Source organism: Sebastes fasciatus, chromosome 13, assembly GCF_043250625.1.
Source record: "Sebastes fasciatus isolate fSebFas1 chromosome 13, fSebFas1.pri, whole genome shotgun sequence".
Lineage (NCBI taxonomy): Eukaryota > Metazoa > Chordata > Actinopteri > Perciformes > Sebastidae > Sebastes > Sebastes fasciatus.
The window spans coordinates 24,269,053-24,289,431 of record NC_133807.1 but is presented as its reverse complement, the minus strand read 5'-3'; the positions used below and the strand labels follow the sequence as shown (position 1 = coordinate 24,289,431).

Sequence of the window (20,379 nt, the reverse complement as noted above, 5' to 3'; positions counted from 1 at the left end):
TCCCGACTGGCTTCGGCAAGAGTGTGATTGACAGATGGTTCATCCAATCACCTGTCCTTTTCCAAACAGTTTCCAAAGACGTCTTCTCAGATGGTTCTGTGTCACAAACCACCGGGCGGGTCAGGTTACCACACAGTGAGGCAATTAACGTCTAAAAAAAGTAATTTTATTCCAAATGTACACAGACAAACACAGAAGGGGGAGGGCTGAAAAGGTTCAGATGTTGCTAATCTTCCTCATCTGATGGTGGCTGGTCTGCTGCGGCGGCGGCGCGTTTCTCCATCTTGGCCACCAACTCTGGCATAGCGGGAAAATAATAGATTGAAGGAAATCATTAAATTGCATTCATCACATGCATCTCTTAGTAGTTCTTCCCCAGTCTGAAGGATGTTTCCACAGATTCGACTTACCCTTAGCAGGGTTGAAGACACCGTTGGTTTGAGTGTTGCACACATAGCAACGCTTGGACTTGCGGTAATGCTGAAGAGCACAGACCTCACAAAAGTAGTGCCGACACCTGGGAGATATTTAACTGGTTATTAACACATTGCAACTGGTAATGAAACAGTGAAGCAGCAGAGGTAAAGAGGCTCACTTTGTGATGATGGGATTCTTAAAGGACTCCCTGCAGATGAAGCACTTGAATGGCAAATCCTCATCGTCACTGCTCACCTCGTAGTTCTCGTCATCTAGATGAAAGCACAGTAATGATCAGGAAATTCTAATGCAGGCACAAAAACTGTCAAGTCCTTGTCCTGAACTCACCGTTGGCTCCATATCGGCCCTCTTCCAGCTCCCGCTCTATCTGCCAGCCATGTTTGTAGTCTGATCTGTCGTGGAGGAACTTGCAGCTGTCTAATAGCAGGAGAGAGGAATGCTAGTGAGTGGTCAAGATGTTGAAGAGTTTTAGTTATTCAGCAGGTGACTTTGATAGTTTAGGGCACTTTCACAAGCCATAGTCCGAAGCAGACTGAAAGTGATACTTACGCACCAGAGTTTGATTACTGCATTCACAACTACCCAAACGAGTCGCACCAGAATTTGATTAAAAACTGACTAAATGTTGGATTGTGAAAGCGCCCTTAATGGTACAAATCTCACCTCCAAAACCACAGAAACCAGTCTCCTTATAGTCTTTGCAGATGTCCGGCTGGTAGTCCCACCTGACTGTAGCTCTCAGGTGGTCAGGGGCTCGGATTGGTCCTTTTCTGTTAAAAAAAAGTACATGTATCAACACCATGGATGTATTAAAAGAACTGGATACCGGACCACAAGATGGCGCTTATTCATTCCAATAAGAATTGCTTTTTCTCCCGCTGGCCTCACTTTGGACCATAGACTTCACATTGTGATGACATCACAGATTTTTAAATTGCTTTTCTTGACTTCGAGGAAAGTTTTACAAAAACCTCCATGAATAAAAAATTCTGAATAGAGTCATGATCAACCTTGTGTTCAGTTCGAGGTGTCCTGTCAACAGTTTTACAGACGTCTTTTTTACAATGGTGGTCTATGGGGAAAACGCTTTTTTGGCCGCAGGGGGATTTTTCGCTGCAATCGCCGCGAGTGGCCACTGGAAAAAATTGGAAGCAAGGCTGAGCGGCGGCACTGTATCCAGGTCTTTTTATACGTCCATGATCAAAACTAATTGATTATATCTTAGCATTCATAGATGAAGAGTGTCTTATGAAAGCATGTGATGAATACGTCTCGCTTTAGTACTCACCTGACCATGCCAGAGGAGGCATTGCCCATGGTGGTGTCTTTGGGCTTGATGAATTTCTGGTAGTTGTTGATGCCGCGGTAGATTTTATCGTCCTCTTTACCCGTCAGCTCCTGTTGAAGGGGAAAAAAGGGATCATCCAATCAGTAGAGAACCTCAAAATGATTGAGTATTTAAAAGGTCTTATTGATAGCATTTTTATGCAGACGAATCATTTTTGAAAAATAATACATCCACAGAGCTTTTAGAAAGACAAAATCACTTTTCCTAAAACAAAATTATTATGATTGTGAATTAATCATTTAAAAATTTGGGCGGGACCAAAATGAATGTTTTGTTTATCTCTGTGGAAAATATCTGATGTTTGGTTCCTACTTCTAACAAGGTGTGACATCTAGTGGCTGAATGTTATCAATAGCACCTTTAACTAAAACAAAATGTCAAAATGTACAAAGAAACATTAAATTAAATTGTAGCTTTTTGGAAAAATGTGCCATGAAGAATAACATCATGTCTTACCTCTTGGATTTTCTGACTCCTCTCAAAGATCGCCTGAGCGTCGTTGTCTTTCTCAGTGTCCATCTCATACGTAGCAGTTGCACCCATGTCCTCGGGTCCCTCTGGTTTCTTTTTTGAGGCAAGAGTGAGAGAATATCAGAGTGAGAAAGATTTCTACAATACCTCCATCAAGCCAAGAGATCGTGGCTTCACAACAGAGGGGGATTTAAACCACTGCACTAAAATGCAATAAGAAAGAAAAGTCTCAACTCACTGCTGAGCGTTTTGACTTGTAGGCAACTGTGATCTTCTTCTCCTCTTTTTCTCCTTCACTTTCCTCGGAAGATGCTTCATCTTTCTCCACCTTCTTTGACTGAACAGAGACAAGACCAGAGTCAGGAATACCTCACCAACAAACTCAAAATGGATTTTAAAATATTATTATTAGTATGGTACCCTTTGAATCATGGGGTTGACTTTAGTGTCTCTCTTTCCTTTTCTGACCACAGAGCTCTGGTCCTCATCACTGTTGTCATCTGGAGAAAAAAAAAATGAGTTGAACTGAATTTTTTGCATCTTGTCTTGAAGTCGGAGTTGTGATGGAATTTTCCATCAATTCCTCTCTTATTGGTAGAAAGGTCAGAGTGTTTGTCAGAGTGTCCCTCTGTTGACATTATTGGGTTGGAGTCCTGTCTAGAGGAGCCACCGTTATCTGTACAGCTGGGCCTGTAGTGGAGACCGTAGAGCCAGTCGCTAGGGCAACCAGGGTCAGAGATGCCAGAGGAGCGAAGTAAGTCAAAACATGATAAGGGGTAAGACACTGAGCACCAGGGAGGAAGGACAGAGTTGTGAGGCCCTTCACGCAGAGAGCATCTATTGTGGAGACCTGACAATTCTCCTTGATCAAGCTTCAATAAACCTTCTTTTGTAAGACATCATCAGCTCCGGACCTCTCCCTTCCAAAGTTAACTTGTGTATCAATTATTCCATCACAGGGGTGCTGTTCTCCATAAATGGTAATATCCCAATTCCATTGAAATTCCATTGAAATGCACTAAAACGGAGCGTTTCAGACAGAGGTTAAATACAGCTGTATTCACACAGACAGTATGAGGAAACTAAAGTTTTTTTTTTTTTAACATTACAGCATGTAAACATGTTCTAATAGAAACAAAAAATACAAGTAGGAACCTAAAAAATGAGCATGATATGGGACCTTTAAGCTGTCAAGCCACACAATGCAGGCTGCGCAAATAATGTTAAACACTTCTGAATTCTGAGGGAGTTTGAACGCAGCACAAATAAAGGAACTGTTTTTTAACAGTGACGAAACAAAACAACAACAACAACACAACGGCTTACAGACTGGCTCTCATCTTTAGCTTCTTTCGGCTCTTTAACAGGTAAATATTTGTTTTTTTTTATTAAAGACAGGACTACAATAACACACTAACACTTGGCCGGTTGAGCTAACGTCAGTTGTGACGTTTTTCTGTACCGTTGACGAAGCCAACAGCTTTAACTGTTACCATCACTCTCATCCTGAAACAAACACAAAGAAACACGAGGTGAATGATGAATCTCTACCTTTGTCGCTGTCGCTCGCTTTTCTCTTTCGTCCGCAGAATTTCTTAGTAGATTTTGCTTTTCTCTTTCGTCCGCAGAATTTCTTAGTAGATTTTTTGAACAGAAAAGTGCAAGGACCCGCTTTAGGCTCTTCAGACTCCGCCATCTCCCTTCAACTGCTGTATAAATAACCATCACCACACAGCGCCCCCTGCTGACCCGGAGGCTTTAGAGAGAGGCCCCCTGCTGACCCGGAGGCTTTAGAGAGAGGCCCCCTGCTGACCCGGAGGCTTTAGAGAGAGGCCCCCTGCTGGTTCAATGAGGGAATCACTACTGGCCATACTGTGCAATACATCCTTGATGCAATATACACCTCAAGTACAACTACCTTTGTTTACATTTTATTTATTACATCTACTTTACCTATTTTACAAGTGCATTACCTCTGTTTACATTACATCTATTTTTTTATATTTTATACGTCTAGTGTAACACTTCTGTTTATATTTATTTATTATTTATTACATCTACTTTACCTGTTGTATTTGCTTTATAACTATGTGTTTTACCTGTTTTTATCTGCCTCGTTTATTCTTGTCAAGTATTTGTTTTAAAGCACTGACCAGAAGTGGCAACTGTGAATCTCGTTGTATTTAATACGATGACAATAAAGCTTTCTATTCTATTCTATTCTATTAAATTCATAATTAGGCCTCTTTTTCTTCATGTAAAGCACACCAATACTCGCATACACAGCACACACACACTCTTTATATTAGATTAGACCATGATGCAGATTAATGTCAGACTATGTATTTGATTCGTATTTTTTTCCGCATTTTATTTATATGTTATGATTTTGTAGATATATATGTTAAATGTATTTATTTATTTTTATTTATTTATTTTTAATTTTATATTAAGGAGTTATTTGATTTGTTAAAAAAAAAATCAATAAAATACTAATTACTAAAAAAATACCAAAAGATTTTGATGAAAGATTTGATGATGTTTTTAAATTGTACATCTTGAAAGCTATTTTGTACGAGTATACAAAAAGTATGTGAAGGCATCATTTCTCTCAGCTGTGCTATGTGCATGACGTACCCTGAATAAAACCGGAAATATAAGAGGAAATAAAAGTATCACTATTCGACAATCAACACAGTAAAACGCAAATAAGTGATTGTGATTTTATTTCGAAAAGTTCTAACCGGAACTTGTGCATGTAATCACCTCTAACTTGACTTCTCCTGTCCTCCTCCTCATCCTCCTCCTCCTCCTCCAGCAGCAGCAGCAGCATCCTGTGGCTCCCCGCAGAGGACAGCGGGTGTTTGTAGGACACAGGGCCCGCCGAGGGAGGGTCCTGGCCTGGGCACGGATCCCGAAGAGGCCCCGGGGCCGCCGCTGGATGGAGTCGGGCTGCATGCACACAGCAATGGCTATGGGTCTGACATCGAAAAAGGCGTCTGCTCGGAGCGTCGGTGTGGAGCGAAAAAACCTCATCACGGTTTGCAGGTATAACACGACACCGTCGATTTACAGCTTTATCTGCATGTAGCCAATCCATGCATGCTGGCTCAGTTCATACATTCAATAATCTGACCACAATGGAAGATTGTTTATTTATTCCTGGGGTGAAACAGGGCACACAATATATGGAACATAATGCAGAACAAAATGACATTTATAGAAATGCTAGGGATGATGGGCAGGTGCATTTTCACCTTCACATACCCCTGCCATCACTCTGATAATATTCCCTTAATTGCATTACTTTCCTGCAACACTCTTCTTAAAATACCTTTGGTGTGACATTTCTGCAGGATCTCTCAGAGGAAAAGCTCTTGTATTTTTTAACAGGTTGAGACACCTGCTCGATTCCTTGTTTATACTGATAGCTTCAAAAGGGGTTACAAAAAAATGAGACTAGTGTGCTATAATGTTGTTGTCTATAATAGAGCTGGAGAGGAAATACAACAGCCAGCAGCAGGTTTCCTCCTCCATCACAGTGAGGTTGAGTGCCTTGAATGGGACAAGGTTAGTGCAAGGACTCCTCCCCCCCATCAGTGTCCCTCAGCCTGCACAGCACACTGAGTGCTTATGGACTGTGATGTGCAGTCTCATAAATCACTGTCCTGTGCAGCGTTCAGAGAGGTTAAGGGCTGTAAACTCATGTGCACCACAGAACTCACCTGATGAGATGTCCAGTTGTACATAAATTACATCTCGGATTTCAAACGTTACTCGGTGAGTAACGAGGCTTCCTTCACAGTGGCTTCCTTTTTATGCACATTATTGACATTTTAAGTCATCTGTTGTGTGTCTCAGTATGATCTAAATCAGTAGTTTCCAAACTTTTTGTCTTGTGACCTCCTCTAAATGCAAAAATGTCAGGTTGAGGCCTTAGTGTGGACATGATTGCTTGTGTAGTTTGACCAAAGAGTGATTTTCAGGGGCCCACAGGATGTGAATGTGTCCAAGACTTCACAAGAAAAAAAAACACACAATCTGACTATTTTTGTGAACGATGTTTTTCTTTCTTATCCCTTTAATCATCTTGTGTCAGATTTATTTTGTGACCCCTCAGGTAGGAAACCCCTGATCTAAATAGTCTAAAAATCAATTTCTAGTATTTTTATAAATATTCTTTTTGGGACTAAACCGTCTCTGAGGGACTCAATAATATTATATATGTGATGACCTTGTCCTGTTTTATGGTGTTAATGTTCCTCAGCAGGCAATATATACATACTAGGGCTGGGTAATATGATGATATATATCGTCATAACGATATAAAAATGTTTATATTTTTCTATATCGTTTTTATCGTGATATAGGCTAGGCCTTTATTTATTTATTTTTTCTCTATAATTTCACTTTAAACTGTTATGTTTATTTTGCACTCAAGTTCTCAAAATGACAAAATACTCTGTACTTTTCATTTGTGAAATATTTAATTAACATAGGAGTATACAAAAATAGGCTTTACCATGTGGTTATTTCCTAGAGACTATTTATTTATTGAATGCATTGATAATCACTCTTAAAGTAATAATAGTATTCTTCATGAGGATACTGGGCTGTTATGTTTTCCCTTTGATATTATCTGCAAGATTACTATAGTTATTGAACTGCAAATAAACTGCAGTCATGAATGCTACTCCAGAAAATACCTATTCATTATTATTGTCTCAGTGTTGTACAAAGTAATCTCTTAAATTCATATTGCTAAAATACTTCAAATCTGGCTTAAAATGTGTCTTTGATATCGGGATTGCAACTAACAATTATTTTCATTATGAATTAATCTGCTGATTATTTTCTTGTTTAATTGATACACTGTTTAGTCTATAAAATGTCAGAAAAATACTGAAAAATATTTATCTTCATAGAGCCGGGGGTGACATCTTGAAATAGTCCAAAAGCTGATTGAGCTATTTTATAGTGACCTTATCCTGCTTTATAGTATTTTTATATTCTGTGATATCACCAGGGACATTTACAGCTTTGATACTTTTATAGTGCTCTCGTAAAATGTATTATAGCATTGCTGTTGGTCTTGAATTGCAAATTGAATAGTCATAAATACTACTAGTACTGCAGACAGGGACGTAAATATTTGTGTGCAGGCATTCTGCCAAAGAGACGTCATGCATTCATATCCTGCTCTTACCTCTTTTTTATTTTTCTAGGAATTCAAATTCTTCAATTCAATTCTTTTATGGAGTCATAGTAGTGTCATACAAAATAATAAATCTGTAAAAGGACAAGAAAATAAACATGGAAATATAAAGAGGAATAAATAAAATATAAAAGAATAATTATAAGAATTTTTATTTATTTTCACATGTATTTGTTCATTTATTTCTGTATATATTTATTTATATATATTTTTTCAAATATATATTTATTTAATATTGCATATAAATTACTCTTTTCTTATTTAAAATTTAAGGAATAGAAAAACAATAGGGAAAAGAATGAGGAAAAGTAAAGGGATACAAATAAATAAATTACATTTTATAAAAATAAATAAATATTTTTTTGTATGTGCAAAAAGTAAATATATATATTTAATATATACAGAAATATATGAAGAAATTAATGTGAAAATAAATGAAAATGCTTATAATTTTATTATATATTTTGTTATTTGTCTTTATATTTCCATATTTATTTATTTACTTATTTATTCTTTTATATAATCCTCTTTATACACACATTTATTTTCTTATTATTTTACAGATTTATTATTTTTTATGGCACTCCTATAACTCCATAATCTTTTGCATTATTCACAATGAATGTGTTTAAAATTAAATAAACCCCTCTAAAAAAAATTAAATAAAAAAGGCAAAGTCCAGACTCTCAAATAGACACACAATCAAGCATTTTTATTCCAGTACCTTTCTATCCAAGGTCCTGTCTGCCTTTTAGTGACACATACAGTGAAGCAAAACACACAACGTCACACAGAGCATGCCTGCAAAGAAAGAAAAGTTCTCACGAGGGACTCACAACAACACGCAGTGAAAGATTAGCGAGGGAACAAAAACACTGTTGTTTTCAGGTCGGCCAGGTCGTGCTAAGACCAATTTAATCATTTAAGCATTTTAATGACAAACACACAGGACGAGACAGAAATAAATCACAAACAGCTTTCCGTCAGTAATGCTTGCTACACAGTTTCTTTCCATTCTCTAATGAACATGACATTGATTAGGTTCAGTTGGAGGGTGACTCCTTCCAGGCGCGTCTGTGTCGCTGTCAGATTCAGGATGTTTCTGACCTTTTTTAAAATGTTTTTCTTCTTGATGCCATTCTGGTCAGAGGTGATTCAAGTAGTCAAAAGCTGTTGTGTATGTTCGCACAGTCTCATTGGAGAGTGATCCTGAATCAGCAGAGGCTGGGCGTCATGTTGGTGCAGGATACAGGATCCAGGCTGAGACACAGCTACTTCCACAGCGTGAACTGTTGCCTGGCTACAGTAACTAAGCTGACGTTAGTGCTAGATTAGTACACCAGGCCAAGCCTTTATTTCCCCCCTGTGTATGTGTATATTTAAAGCCTGACCCCTTTTCCCTCACTGTCACATCATACACGTTTAAAATACAATCAACACACACAGAGATTAACACTCCCAACAAGACCTTATGTCTTTTTGTGGGACTTCAGAGAAGGGGGATGTTTCTGTTCTGGTTTGGGGTCGTCACATGTTCCCCTGTCTGTCACCGGGGTGGTCATAACAGAGACAAACTATCATCACGGTTCTTTTTTTTAAAAGTGTACTCACATGATCTGGCATAAAGTGGGTCACCAGTACCAGGCACAATGTTTCAGTGCCTTGTGTTTACAGTGTCATACTTAACAGAAGGAGCCCATTAGAATTAGAAACACATATGTACAGCAATAGACATTTGTGTATAATAAACCTGATCAAACATTTGCACCGCCACAGGGAACAGTTTCTGCAAGTGCCAGGGACTTATAGGCGTTACGATAAAGATAATAATGGCAGAGAAAAACAATAAAAGAGACTGCTGCGGTCAGGTGAAAAATTTGCAACTTCGAAATGAAAAGAATATTCAGCTAATTTTGAGTTTATCCAAATCCAAACTTGTAAAAATGTCCTCCTGCAGAGGCTTGTATCAGCCTTCAGACTGAGGGTAATACATTGAAATGACCGTGATGATTTTAGCTGCAGTGTTTTTTTACCCGACAGCATCAGAAAATCCACAGGTGCTTTGTCTTAATGGCTTTGAAGAGACTTGGTGATATTTATCATGTCCACAGTGACAGCAGTGTCATCGTGATCTACTGCATCTCTGTGCTGTTGCCACTAGCAACAGGTTTTATTTTAACATGGCAGGGCCGAGGCTTTCTGCAGTCAGTGGGAAGTCCAGTTTGTTTATCCGAGCCAAAATGCTGTTACAATTTGTTTACAGGCAACATGCTGTACTGTAATGTTTTAAAATTGACTGTGTTGTTGCTTTAGTCTGGCTAAGAAATCTCTCATGCCGTCGTCTTGGAGGAACAGTGTTGCCGTGGACACGGTGAACCTAAGAAAACATAGATAAGATGAGTGAGACTTGACAGGTCTGATGTGAGGTGCTATCCCTACAGCTGCTTCCTGTAAACAAAAGGAGCGGGGAGTGAAAGCACGGAGGGCGGCGATGTGGTGCATCTCGGTTTGAGCTCTTCCGGGGCGTGGCTCGAGAGGAGAGAATAAAATGTCCTGCGCTGTAGTAAACACGACCACGTACTCATATCTCGTGGACATGCTTCTGCACGTGGGTTGTCCTTTTTAAAATTCTGAATAGTAAAGAGTGCCACTTTCCACCTCTCAGCTCCATTTTTAAGGTATAATAGGAACAAATCTTTGCACGTCTGCAATAACATTGTTTGCTAGTTCAGTTTCTGTGCAGCCTTCTTTTGCATTTTCCCTAATTTCCAAAGCTATTTTTTACCATCAAATATGTGAAATTACAGCAGAAGTCTCTGTTGGTTTGACTTAACATTTGGGCGTCTCTCATCTGCGGATCAACCTGCTATTTTACCCCCCTGTCATATTCAAACATCTGCTTTACACTCTCCACGCTTCTCAACCCATCACCCTCACTGTCCACTTTGCACGCTAATCCCTCTACACCTCCTCTGACCATGAAACACTTTGCCTGGACGCTTATTCACAGATGGGGCCGGTGAGAGCGAGAGAGAGACACACCCTGCTGCAGTTGCATTTTTTATAACCTATTCAGATATGACCCAAATTATCATTCTTTTCTTAATATTTGTCGAAGCACTTTATCTTTGTGCAGATCCAGTACAGGACAGGACGTCTCCCTCGACAGTCCAGGACGATAAACAACAGCACTGGCTGGTGGTTACACAATGCTGCGGCCAGTGAGGAGTCTGCCTGTGTCATCTGATCCTGCTGGTTATGCCAAGACTAGACAGAAAGAGAAAGAGAGAGAGATAGGAGTCAGGGGGAAAAAAAGAAAGCTGAGAGAGTTAGGCTTTTGTCACTGCTGATAAATGTAGTTTTGGTTATCCTAGGTGGTGCTGCGGATCAAATGCGCTTGTGTAAGTACAGTAGAGGGGTGAGAAAGGAGAACAAGAGGGCATTTAAAGAGAGCTGAGAGTGGGCTTGGCAGCGATCCAGCCTGAGCGAGAGGGGGCACAAAAGAAGCTTGTCAGAGGGCCCCGCAGTTGTTTTTCAGTGTCAAATCGTACCAAGAGCATTTTGATATTCCACTCCATCCATTTGCATTTGAGGCACGCCAGCAATTCCCCTTCAGATCAAAGGACGTCAGTTAATTTAAAATAATCTGCCGTAATGTTCCCCTTGAGATAACGCCACCACTTTATCGGGTCAGAGAAGCCCTTTTCACAACAGTTGACTTTCTTCTGTTATGATTTTAAATGCTATTACATCAACAAACGGGCGGCCATTAATCAGTGGTTCCCATACTGGGCCCTGGGAACCACTGGGGTTTTCCAAAGGCTCGGCACTCTGCATGATGCTTGATTTCATAAATGTTTCTGTCCAGATTTGACCATATGTTTCACTACCCACTCTTCATCTTAAGTTTTAGACAGAATAGTACAGTTCCCTACAAAATCATATCTAACAAAACTTCTAAACTTCCTTGAGACAAAGTCATGCAAAAGGTCAGATCTCTTTGAGAAGGTTAAATGAACCTATTGGCCATTTATGCCATCCTGGAGTTCTGTTATACATCTAAACCTGACTGACCTACTTGGTTTCTACAGATAACATTATGAGACAGAGTTTAGGTGCCACTGACCTGTTTCCTTGATAAATCCGGCATGACCAAAAACAAGTCAAAGGTCCAAAAGTAAATCTAATCCAGTTTTGGCTCTCAGTTGGAGCAGACCCTGTGCAGATGCTGAAGTGGTGTCCGAATGTTCTCTGTGGTGGCGCTTCGTTCGTCTTCTTTCTTGTGACATTTTGTGCCACCCCGCGATGAGGTCCCCTCTCATCATCTAGAGCGTCTTGCGTTTGGGGAAGAGGGCTTTCCGAAATGAGGTGGTGGTGGAGCCCCTGCTGAAGGAGGCGCCCCCCAGGGCGATCTTGGTCTTCCCGCTGGTGATGGTGGAGGAGCCAAGCGATGTTGTTTTCTTGCCCCTGGTGATGGACGAGCCACCCATGGCAAGCTTGGACTTCCCCCTCTTTATGGTGGTGTTGCCCAAAGTTAAGGCCGTCTTCCCCTCGGTGAAGCTGGTGTTGCCCATTGAGGAGAGACTCTTCTTCCTGACCCAGATTCGACGACGGGGTTCGGGGCTCACTCGACGCAAAGCATCGCACACTCATGCAGCACGTCCCGCTCTGCCCCTCGGGGGTGATAGTAACATCTGTCGCAATCCAGAGCAGACCAGAATGCTAAGCGTGGATAGCGCGACCCCCGTGTCGCATAATGCTTTCGTTGAGATGATCGACGTGGGCTCTGGAAGGCCACATACCACCCATGTGTCCCTGTGAATGGACAGAGGCAGCCGTAGGTGGCCACAGCCTATCTGGGGGGACGGGGACAGTGGAGCGATTGTCCCATCTCCACGACGACACCGGACGGTTGAAGGACACATTGTTGCAAAGGGGGCAATCTGCGGTGACATCACTTTCTTCTGAGCCATTGTTCCCTATAGCTTTTGATTGTAAGACATAGCCTCTGTGTACGCCTGTATGTAACATATGTGGAGATAAGTGTCACATTTGATAAGAGAAAGGATGAATATGTTCATGTTCTCCTCATGTTGAGGCTTTGATTGCACCTCTCCTGCATTTGTGTCCCTCCATTTGAAACATGGGTGCGGCCCCTCCAATTGGTGTTTACTACCCACTTGTGTCCTTGCTGAACTCTTTGCTACTCATTTGAGTCTCTAATTTCTACCATTTATGTCGTTTAGATCGTAGAATATCTCACAAAAACTTACAAAACAATCACACCAAGCAGTGTTTAGACATGTTACTTTTATAAGCATTGTTACATCAACCAGCTTCAGTTCAAAACTATGTTTTCTGGTGGAAATATGGCAGCATAGTTATGAAAATGCAGGCAATCAACCACATGCATGCACAAAAATACCACATTTGTACCAAAGATGTTGACGTGTTGGTGATGCACAATAAACAGGAGAACAGTGCTGATGAAAAACACACACATTCTCTTGTGTCTGCACATACATCCCACATGGCTGTTTCACACGTTCCCTCCCTGCCAAGTAGACACACCATCATCTCATCGCCGTCACATTTGCATAACACGCTCAGCAAGGCTTTGGAAAATCTCACTCTCGGTTGCAAACCCATTAGATGTGCGACTCACTTAGCACTTTCTTACTTTGGGAATGCACCTTGTGCAAACAGGTGACAGATGATGTAACGCCACATTGATCACAAACATAGCAGCTTTTATTGACTCTCTTAATACTACTGACCTGCTAACACTGACCAGATAGAAATATCCTTGGATGTTTAAGTGTGTGCAGCAGGAATAGTGTGAAAGTCCCAGTAGATGTTGCTGTGCGTTTCTGTGCCCCTGATGAGGGTGGTTTTGAACACAGACACAGACTTGGTCCCATGGGTGAAGGTCAGAGTGGTGAGAGAGCTCGTGGTCTCCCCTCGTGTAACCGAGGTTTTGCCCACCGCTATGTTGGTGTTGCCCAAAGTTACGGTGGTTCTGCTCCAGAAGATGGAGGATTTGCCCCAGGAGATGGCGTACTTAGTCCTCAGGAACGAAACCCTGCCTTTGGTGAAGGAGGTCTTGCTTGATGCGAATGTGGTTTTCCACTCATTGTTAGAGTCTTTTTTGGACTGCTTGGCTGCTTTGGGTGTCTTAGCCCTGGCTTCAGGGGTCCTTTCCATCTAGGTGGTCCTGCGCTTGGCCGTCAAGGCTTTGCGCAAGGAGGTGGTCGTGGTTCCCCGACTGAAGCTGGCCCGTCCTAGAGCCACCGTCGTCTTCTGCCTTTCGATGGTGGAATCTCCCATGGAGGTGGTGGTCACTCCCCTGAAGATGGAGGAGTTGCCCATGGCTACGGTAGTCTTTCCCCTGGCTATGGAGGTTTTTCCCACTGCCAGGGCAGTCTTGCCCTCGGTGATGCTCGTGTTGCCCATCGATAGCGGAGGCGGTCAGCCTGAGCCCGTGCCTGGATGCCGGCTCCTAACCTCCGAGCTGCATACGTGTGGTGCAGCGGGGTCAAAAGCCAAACTAAAGCTGCGGATGCGGCTGCCCTAAATAGATCACACCACCATGTATAGATGAGGGGGAGGGAATTATTTGATCATTCTTTGATGCCGGTCCCTCAGAGAGACGAGACCCAAAGGGACCTGGAATCACAGCCTGCACAAAGGCTCAAAGGACAGGGGGTTAATTGTATTGTTTTCATGATAACACTGCCAAAGCACTGAAGGGGTACATTGTGTAGTACACAAGACAATTGGGGGTGACCTCAGATGGCGTTGGTCCGAAAAAAAAAAAAAAAAAAAACCTCTTCCCCGCTATTGTTGAAGGGTTCAAATACAGTAGTACACTTGTCTGCTTGGGTACAGTACACGGCTGCATTTCAGCGGCTTGTGCAGCACACAACCAGATTGTTTGTCCATTGCTGTCTTGTGTTTTTCTAATTCATCTCTCTCCATGTGTGCTTCTATTTCAGATTCTCTGTAAAGACTCTCCTAGAAAAGTACACAGCAGAGCCCATAGATGACTCATCCGAGGAGTTTATTAACTTTGCCGCGATTTTGGAGCACATCCTCAGCCACCGCTTCAAAGGTAACACTGCAGGTAACATACAGTAAAGGAAAAGAGAGGACAAGTCAGTTAATATGACTTTGAGTGTGAGGCAGTAATAACTTAATATGAAACTGGAATAGAAATCTACAGCATAGATTATACTGTAAACATTAACCATGGAAGCGAAAAATGTGCATGATTATACAGTTAGCTGCACCGTCGCCGTGATTGCATGCTTGCAGTGTGGGCCGTTGTCTGAAGTGATCCATTGCAGTGTTTTAATCTTGGACCAGGTTCAGGAAGCTGGTTCAGCTCAGATGGACAGCGCAGTTTCTGGGAATACATCCGGCTGGCGTGCAGCAAGGTGCAGAACAACTGCATCGCCAGCATCGAAAACATAGAGAACATCAGCACATCACGAGCAAAGGCAAGGATGTTTGTATGCAGAATTGTGTGTGTGTGGGATATTGCTTGAGAGCGCAGAAAAGAAAGCCCTCTGTTCCTACTCACTTCTTACGTTGTCCTACAGGGACGCGCATGGATTCGAGTGGCGCTGATGGAGAAACGTCTGTCTGAATATGTGTCCACTGCTCTGAGGGACACAAGAACAACCAGGTCAGACTCATGAGTTAAAGGGACAATCAAACAAATTTCTTATTTTGTTTATTTTAGTCTTTGATTCTAAGCTACGGCTTCATGGTGGCCATGTCTGCTCACCCTAAGCACTCAAAGTAGACTACATCACTTTCATTGCACCAGAGGAAAGTACACGCCTGCTACAGATCTTTAACATCAAAACAAATTGAAAATGCAGGTAGAATCACAGTTGTATTATATCTGAAAGTCCAGAGATGATAACCACCTCTTCACCTGACAGGAGGTTCTATGATGATGGAGCCATTATGCTGAGAGAGGAAGCTCAAGTCCTGACTGGCATGCTCATTGGACTGAGCGCCATTGACTTCAGGTGACGATGCCCACTGCAGACTCTCATATACAGAGTTTAAATATATAAGTACACGCACTGTTTTAAGTATCCTAAGTTGATTCCCTCACCCTATTCCAGTCCCGCCTCAAGACCCTTCTTTTTTCCTCTGCCTACTCCTAGCCCCCCCTCCCCTTACCCATTTGTCCGTGTGTATGTATGAGAGTGCGCCTGTGTGTGTCGTTTGTCTCACACCGTTTCCCCCCATAGTGTAAAGCGTCTTTGAGTCCTTGAAAAGCACTATATAAGTTGAATTTATATGTTATTAAGTTGGGTGAGACTCCAAACCTTTTTTGGCCTGTTACCAGTGGGGAACATCTGTATGGATGTACTTCTCACTTGATTTATTACCTCAGTAAACATTGTAAACATGAGTTTATGGTCTCAATTGCTAGTTTCAAGTCTTCTTTAACACAGCATGATGTTCATTTCGTAAATTATGCTCCCATTTAGAGTCAAATAGAGGGGCGCCACTGTAGCTCACCTGGTAGAGCAGGCGCCCCATGTACCAAGGCACCCTTAGCGCAGCGGCCTGGAGTTCGAATCTGACCTGTGGCCCATTTGCTACATGTCGTCCCCTCTCTCTTTCTTCCCATTTCAATACTGTCTCAGTCACTATCTAATAAAGGCATAAAGAGCTAAAAAAAAAAATCTTTAGAGTCAAATAGACCATAAAGCAGGGTATGCTTTAGGGCGTGGCTACCTTGTGATTGACAGGTCACTAGCCCGGTATTGTCCGGTCTGGGTGTTGTCCATATTTTCAACAACTTTACCCCTTTCACAGTGTGTTTTCTGTTTGTGAGTTAATTTAATTAGAACATTTTGGTCGCCTAAAAACATCTTATTCAGCGTTCGGTTGAACTTAGCTCCACCCTCTCGTGTCACTTCAAAAAACAAGATGGCGATGACCAAAATGTCGAGGCTTCAAAACCGTAGTCCACAAAACCAATGGGTGACGTCACCATGACTACGTCCACTTCATATATACAGTCTATACCTGTTACATTATTTTTAGACCCAATATTTAGGGATTAAAGAGTGTAAAAGCTGGAATATATATTTCAGTATAGCATATTCTATTTTAGGAGCACAATTTAACGGATTATTCTGAAATAATTTGCTATTTCAAACCTATTTTATTACTTTTTTAATAAAAAAAATATATCAAATAAATATCAATGTATCCGTCTTAGAAATCTTGCAATCTCATTTGGGGTCCCAACTCCTCCGTTTAGTCTTAGTAGGCAGTATGTATTCATGAATAATACATTGTGATAAGATGTACATGTACTTTCTCATGTTTAATATATTTCCATATCAATTATGTAAGTGAATGTAGGTTTGACACATATACAGTATAAAAGGGGCCATTACATATAGAATAGTGCATGCATTATATACATATAAATCCGAACATTTTTGCATATGTGGCTTCCATCCTGCATTTCAATACATTGATATTTAATGTAAAAATGATATTTATGACACAAACCTGAAGGGTGCCTTCAGGTTTGTGTCATAAATATCATTTTTTTCAATTAGTTTTTTTGTCTCTGCAGTTTTTGCTTGAAGGGGGAAACTCTGGATGGGAAATCCTCCGCTGTGATTGACTTCACGCCCTACCTGAAGTTCACTCAGAGGTGAGACTGATCCCGTCACTCCAGTTTTAGCATCACATTTGTGTGAATGTGCGACGCTGCAACATTGTCGCCTCTCCGCTGTGCAGCTACGACTACCTGAGTGACGAGGATGACCGTCGCAGCGTGGACAGCAGTAACAGCGAGGAGAGTGTCCCCGAGCATCCCTACATCCCTCTGGTGACCGACGAAGAGAGCTGGAGCAACAAGTGTCGCAAGATGGAGCAGAGGTTTAAGATCGTCTACGCCCAGAAGGTGACGCACAACATCTGCTAAAACCAAGTTACAGCTGTTTTTATTCTTCTCTTTCATTATGGGCTTCTGCATACATGAATCACCTTACTGTCATGTTGCAGGGTTACCTGGAGGAGCTGGTGCGCCTGCGGGAATCCCAGCTGAAGAACGTGGAGACGGAGAACAAGCGCCTGAGATCCAAGGTGGAGGAGCTGACGGTCCAGAGCCAGCAGGAGAAGAAGGAGCTGGAGGCCGTCGTGCTGGAGCTGCAGGCACAACTGTGAGAAACCGCACACAAACTATGGATCACATTTATATAATCTATTTTATTTGTCCCTTCTCTCACAAACACACATTAGCTTCCCAGCATTATACAGTATGTGCACGTTCAGCAGGTTTCTCCACAGAAGATGAAAAGAAATGATGCAATACTCATTGAGAAGCTACACCTGTTTTACTCTGACCCATCTGATTTCAAGTGCATTGAGATGCAATAAAAAACATACCTGAAGGTGCCATCCTTGATGTTGTTAAGCCAACCTATTTGTTTGCTAAAAGTATCACTTCTCAATTTAGTTATTTGTACTGTGTGCTTCATGCAGCTCTGCCCTCATGCCGTGTGATTCCTCCCATCTGGCTAAAGATCTCTCCATCCCGCTGGTCAACCAGTGGTCCACCATCACAAACAACCTGGGTGATGTCAAACTTTTCCGCAGGTAAACTCACATGAACAATATGTTACATATATAAATATATGTGATCCCTATTGGTAAATAACAAACATAGCACAAGTTAGCAGACGCTTATAGATGCAATTAATGTCCAGAACTTCAGATTATTGTGCCTTGATGATGTTTTTGTCCATCCAGGAGGAGTTTCCACAGTTTGGAGCAACTTTCTGCTGATGTCAGTCTGAACTCTGACTCCCAGAGGGCTGATGGGAGACAGAACGGAGACGCTGCCTGGACTTCAGGAGGTAGAAACACTTGTCACTGCTACTGCATTCATCACAACATATTCACTGCAACATTTAAACCTGCAGTGATTTGTAGTGTACTGTTATTCTGTTGTTTTTTTGTTGCACTTTATGCATTAATTTGCTTCATTTTATGCAATATCAATCAAACAATCAAGTTTTATTTATATAGCACATTTCATATGACATACGTAGACTCAAAATAAAACGTGCTTCAAAATAAAAAAACAGGCAGAGATCATACATGACGAAAAAAAGAACATAAGATAAGAAGGTATGACAATAGAAATAAGGTGTTATTATTATTAAAAAGGGAATAATAACAATAATAATTCTGATTCTAAAATAAAAGTTTTACCCGTTAACCGCATACTAAACATACTAAAAGCTTGCGACAAATCTTTTTTGTCGGCTTTATTGCAATATTCCTAAGTAACTGAGTACATCTTGAAGCAGCTACATTTGACTTAGCGTACTCCAGACTAGAAAACACAGTAGTAAAGTTACAACATTTCTGCTTGAGTAGGAATAATTGCACACTTCCCTCTGTTGCATAAAAGCCTCTCAGAGGCAGCCACCCCTGCACATGTACATACATACTCATACAAAGGCAGGCTTGATGGCTGCTTATGGTGTTTCACGTGGGCAGCTTGAAGTATGCACGAGCAGAGGCTCCGTTTTATTGTGCTTCTCCTCTTGTTTTGTCCCCTGTAGGAAAAGACACCACTCCCTCCATGCTGGGTCTGTGTGGCTCTCTGGCCTCTTTACCGAGCTCCAGGTCGCTGGCCAGCCTCAAGTCCAGCGAGTGTTTGGTCAACATCAGCACTGACCCCAGCCCTGCGCTCACTCCCAGCTAAGAGCTCCAGACCAACAGAGATTTAACCCCCAGCCTGTCTGCCTGCCTGGTGATGCTGCGTTGACCACGAACCCGACCAAAACCCCTGCTCCCAAGAATCCACCAAGACCATCAACAGCTCCACGAGAAGTCGTGACACCATCTCTGGATTTTTGTACACATGAGAGTGACGTCATCTTGAAGCTGAAAGGATCCATCTCTTTTGGTTCTTTCCCTGCTCCTCGCCTTATCTGCTCGACTCTTCTCTCACAACCACTTTGTACTATCTGTGAAATCCTCCGCAAACTCCTGTCAGACCTTGATTTCCTCAAATAGTTTTCCCATCTTGCTCCTTATTTGATCAGTATTCTTCCCCCATGGCATCATCTGTGTGTTTGTGCTTCAACTTTCTTGTCCAAATGTAACCAAAACAGCACTTGCAGCTCTTTGGATGCAGCCACTTGCAAAGAGAGATCATTTTAAGAGATGCAGATTATCCGTATAAAGACTGTCCTCACAGTGACGTAGCACTGAGACGTATGTTTTATGGGCGTGACTGAATTGTATCTGGGGTCTGCCACCCCTGAACGTGCATATCATTCCTGCTTCAAACACTGTTTTAAATCTGTGCAGCTATTTATTTAATCTATCAAATCTCAATCTACCACATATGTTAATTTATCTGATTTTTATCCAATACAGCAGTATGTTCTTTCTACACGTATACATTGAGTTATTTCTGTTTGTTTTGTGTTGCAATAAACTGCCTTTTTTTCCATTATGTGTGTCTGTTTGTGTGGATCACAACGTTGTTTGGAGAGTAAGACAGGAAGATGATTCTTTAAAAATAACAGGCGGTTAAATGAGATGTTGGATTGAGCAGCTTGTTGCATGGGACACGTGTGCTCTGGCTCCATCTTGTGGTTTAACATTATTAGGTGCAACATTGCATGAATTCCCAAAATGCTTATTAATTCTTAAGAACAACCTGAGGGCCTTACAGGGAAACATGTGGATAGATAAATTATAAAGATAAGATAAATCTTACTGGGAGAATAGGCTAAAAATATGTAACTAATAGGTATCACCATGAAACTTCCCCAAATTCCTCTAAATATGTGCTAATTTGCATACATTTCCAGAACAGAAATCTGAATGAGCTAAAATA

At 41.6% G+C, this 20,379-nt stretch overlaps 3 protein-coding genes and 1 long non-coding RNA gene across 9 annotated transcripts; 1 reads left to right on the top strand and 3 right to left on the bottom strand.

The window, feature by feature from the left end:
* Positions 1 to 144: 144 nt before the first annotated feature.
* Positions 145 to 4,016, bottom strand: rnf113a (ring finger protein 113A). Of its 2 annotated transcripts, XM_074656343.1 has the most exons (11): positions 3,910 to 4,016; positions 3,809 to 3,870; positions 2,678 to 2,757; positions 2,496 to 2,594; positions 2,243 to 2,350; positions 1,727 to 1,836; positions 1,102 to 1,208; positions 766 to 855; positions 596 to 689; positions 411 to 517; positions 145 to 297 (listed from the first exon to the last, which is right to left on the bottom strand). In XM_074656343.1, the coding sequence occupies exons 1-11, from the start codon at positions 3,951 to 3,953 to the stop codon at positions 227 to 229; spliced, it is 972 nt and encodes a 323-aa protein (XP_074512444.1). In that variant the 5' UTR covers positions 3,954 to 4,016; the 3' UTR covers positions 145 to 226. The 2 variants fall into 2 exon arrangements, with proteins under 2 accessions (XP_074512444.1, XP_074512443.1); XM_074656342.1 differs by having other exon boundaries at positions 3,809 to 3,968.
* rundc3aa (RUN domain containing 3Aa) lies at positions 3,489 to 19,992 on the top strand. Of its 4 annotated transcripts, none has more exons than XM_074656334.1 (12): positions 3,489 to 3,624; positions 5,079 to 5,305; positions 14,468 to 14,595; positions 14,838 to 14,971; positions 15,074 to 15,159; positions 15,422 to 15,511; positions 17,089 to 17,169; positions 17,256 to 17,421; positions 17,523 to 17,680; positions 18,003 to 18,116; positions 18,270 to 18,376; positions 19,091 to 19,992. In XM_074656334.1, the coding sequence occupies exons 2-12, from the start codon at positions 5,199 to 5,201 to the stop codon at positions 19,231 to 19,233; spliced, it is 1,314 nt and encodes a 437-aa protein (XP_074512435.1). In that variant the 5' UTR covers positions 3,489 to 3,624; positions 5,079 to 5,198; the 3' UTR covers positions 19,234 to 19,992. The 4 variants fall into 4 exon arrangements, with proteins under 4 accessions (XP_074512435.1, XP_074512436.1, XP_074512434.1 ...); XM_074656335.1 differs by having other exon boundaries at positions 5,076 to 5,305; positions 14,468 to 14,583; XM_074656333.1 differs by having other exon boundaries at positions 5,076 to 5,305.
* On the bottom strand, positions 8,164 to 13,391 carry zwi (zwilling). Of its 2 annotated transcripts, none has more exons than XR_012596735.1 (2): positions 13,250 to 13,391; positions 8,164 to 10,739 (listed from the first exon to the last, which is right to left on the bottom strand). XR_012596735.1 is itself a non-coding variant. In XM_074656344.1 (2 exons), the coding sequence occupies exon 1, from the start codon at positions 12,044 to 12,046 to the stop codon at positions 11,798 to 11,800; it is 249 nt and encodes an 82-aa protein (XP_074512445.1). In that variant the 5' UTR covers positions 12,047 to 12,580; the 3' UTR covers positions 8,164 to 10,739; positions 11,599 to 11,797. The 2 variants fall into 2 exon arrangements, 1 of the variants encoding a protein (XP_074512445.1); XM_074656344.1 differs by lacking the exon at positions 13,250 to 13,391 and adding an exon at positions 11,599 to 12,580.
* Positions 8,164 to 13,425, bottom strand: LOC141780893 (uncharacterized). The gene is made up of 2 exons (XR_012596736.1): positions 13,264 to 13,425; positions 8,164 to 9,849 (listed from the first exon to the last, which is right to left on the bottom strand). It is a non-coding gene; the product is annotated as an uncharacterized LOC141780893 (long non-coding RNA).
* Positions 19,993 to 20,379: the final 387 nt, after the last annotated feature.

Coding starts and splice junctions, on each gene's coding strand:
- rundc3aa (XM_074656334.1), top strand. CDS start 5,199: ATGGAGTCGGGCTGCATGCACACAGCAATGGCTATGGGTCTGACATCG. Junction 14,972..15,073: donor TCAGCACATCACGAGCAAAG/GCAAGGATGTTT, acceptor GTTGTCCTACAG/GGACGCGCATGGATTCGAGT. Junction 17,681..18,002: donor CTGGAGCTGCAGGCACAACT/GTGAGAAACCGC, acceptor TGCTTCATGCAG/CTCTGCCCTCATGCCGTGTG.
- zwi (XM_074656344.1), bottom strand. CDS start 12,046: ATGGGCAACACCAGCTTCACCGAGGGGAAGACGGCCTTAACTTTGGGC.
- rnf113a (XM_074656342.1), bottom strand. CDS start 3,953: ATGGCGGAGTCTGAAGAGCCTAAAGCGGGTCCTTGCACTTTTCTGTTC. Junction 2,758..3,808: donor AGCGAGCGACAGCGACAAAG/GTAGAGATTCAT, acceptor TTTTTTCTCCAG/ATGACAACAGTGATGAGGAC. Junction 518..595: donor AAGAATCCCATCATCACAAA/GTGAGCCTCTTT, acceptor AATATCTCCCAG/GTGTCGGCACTACTTTTGTG.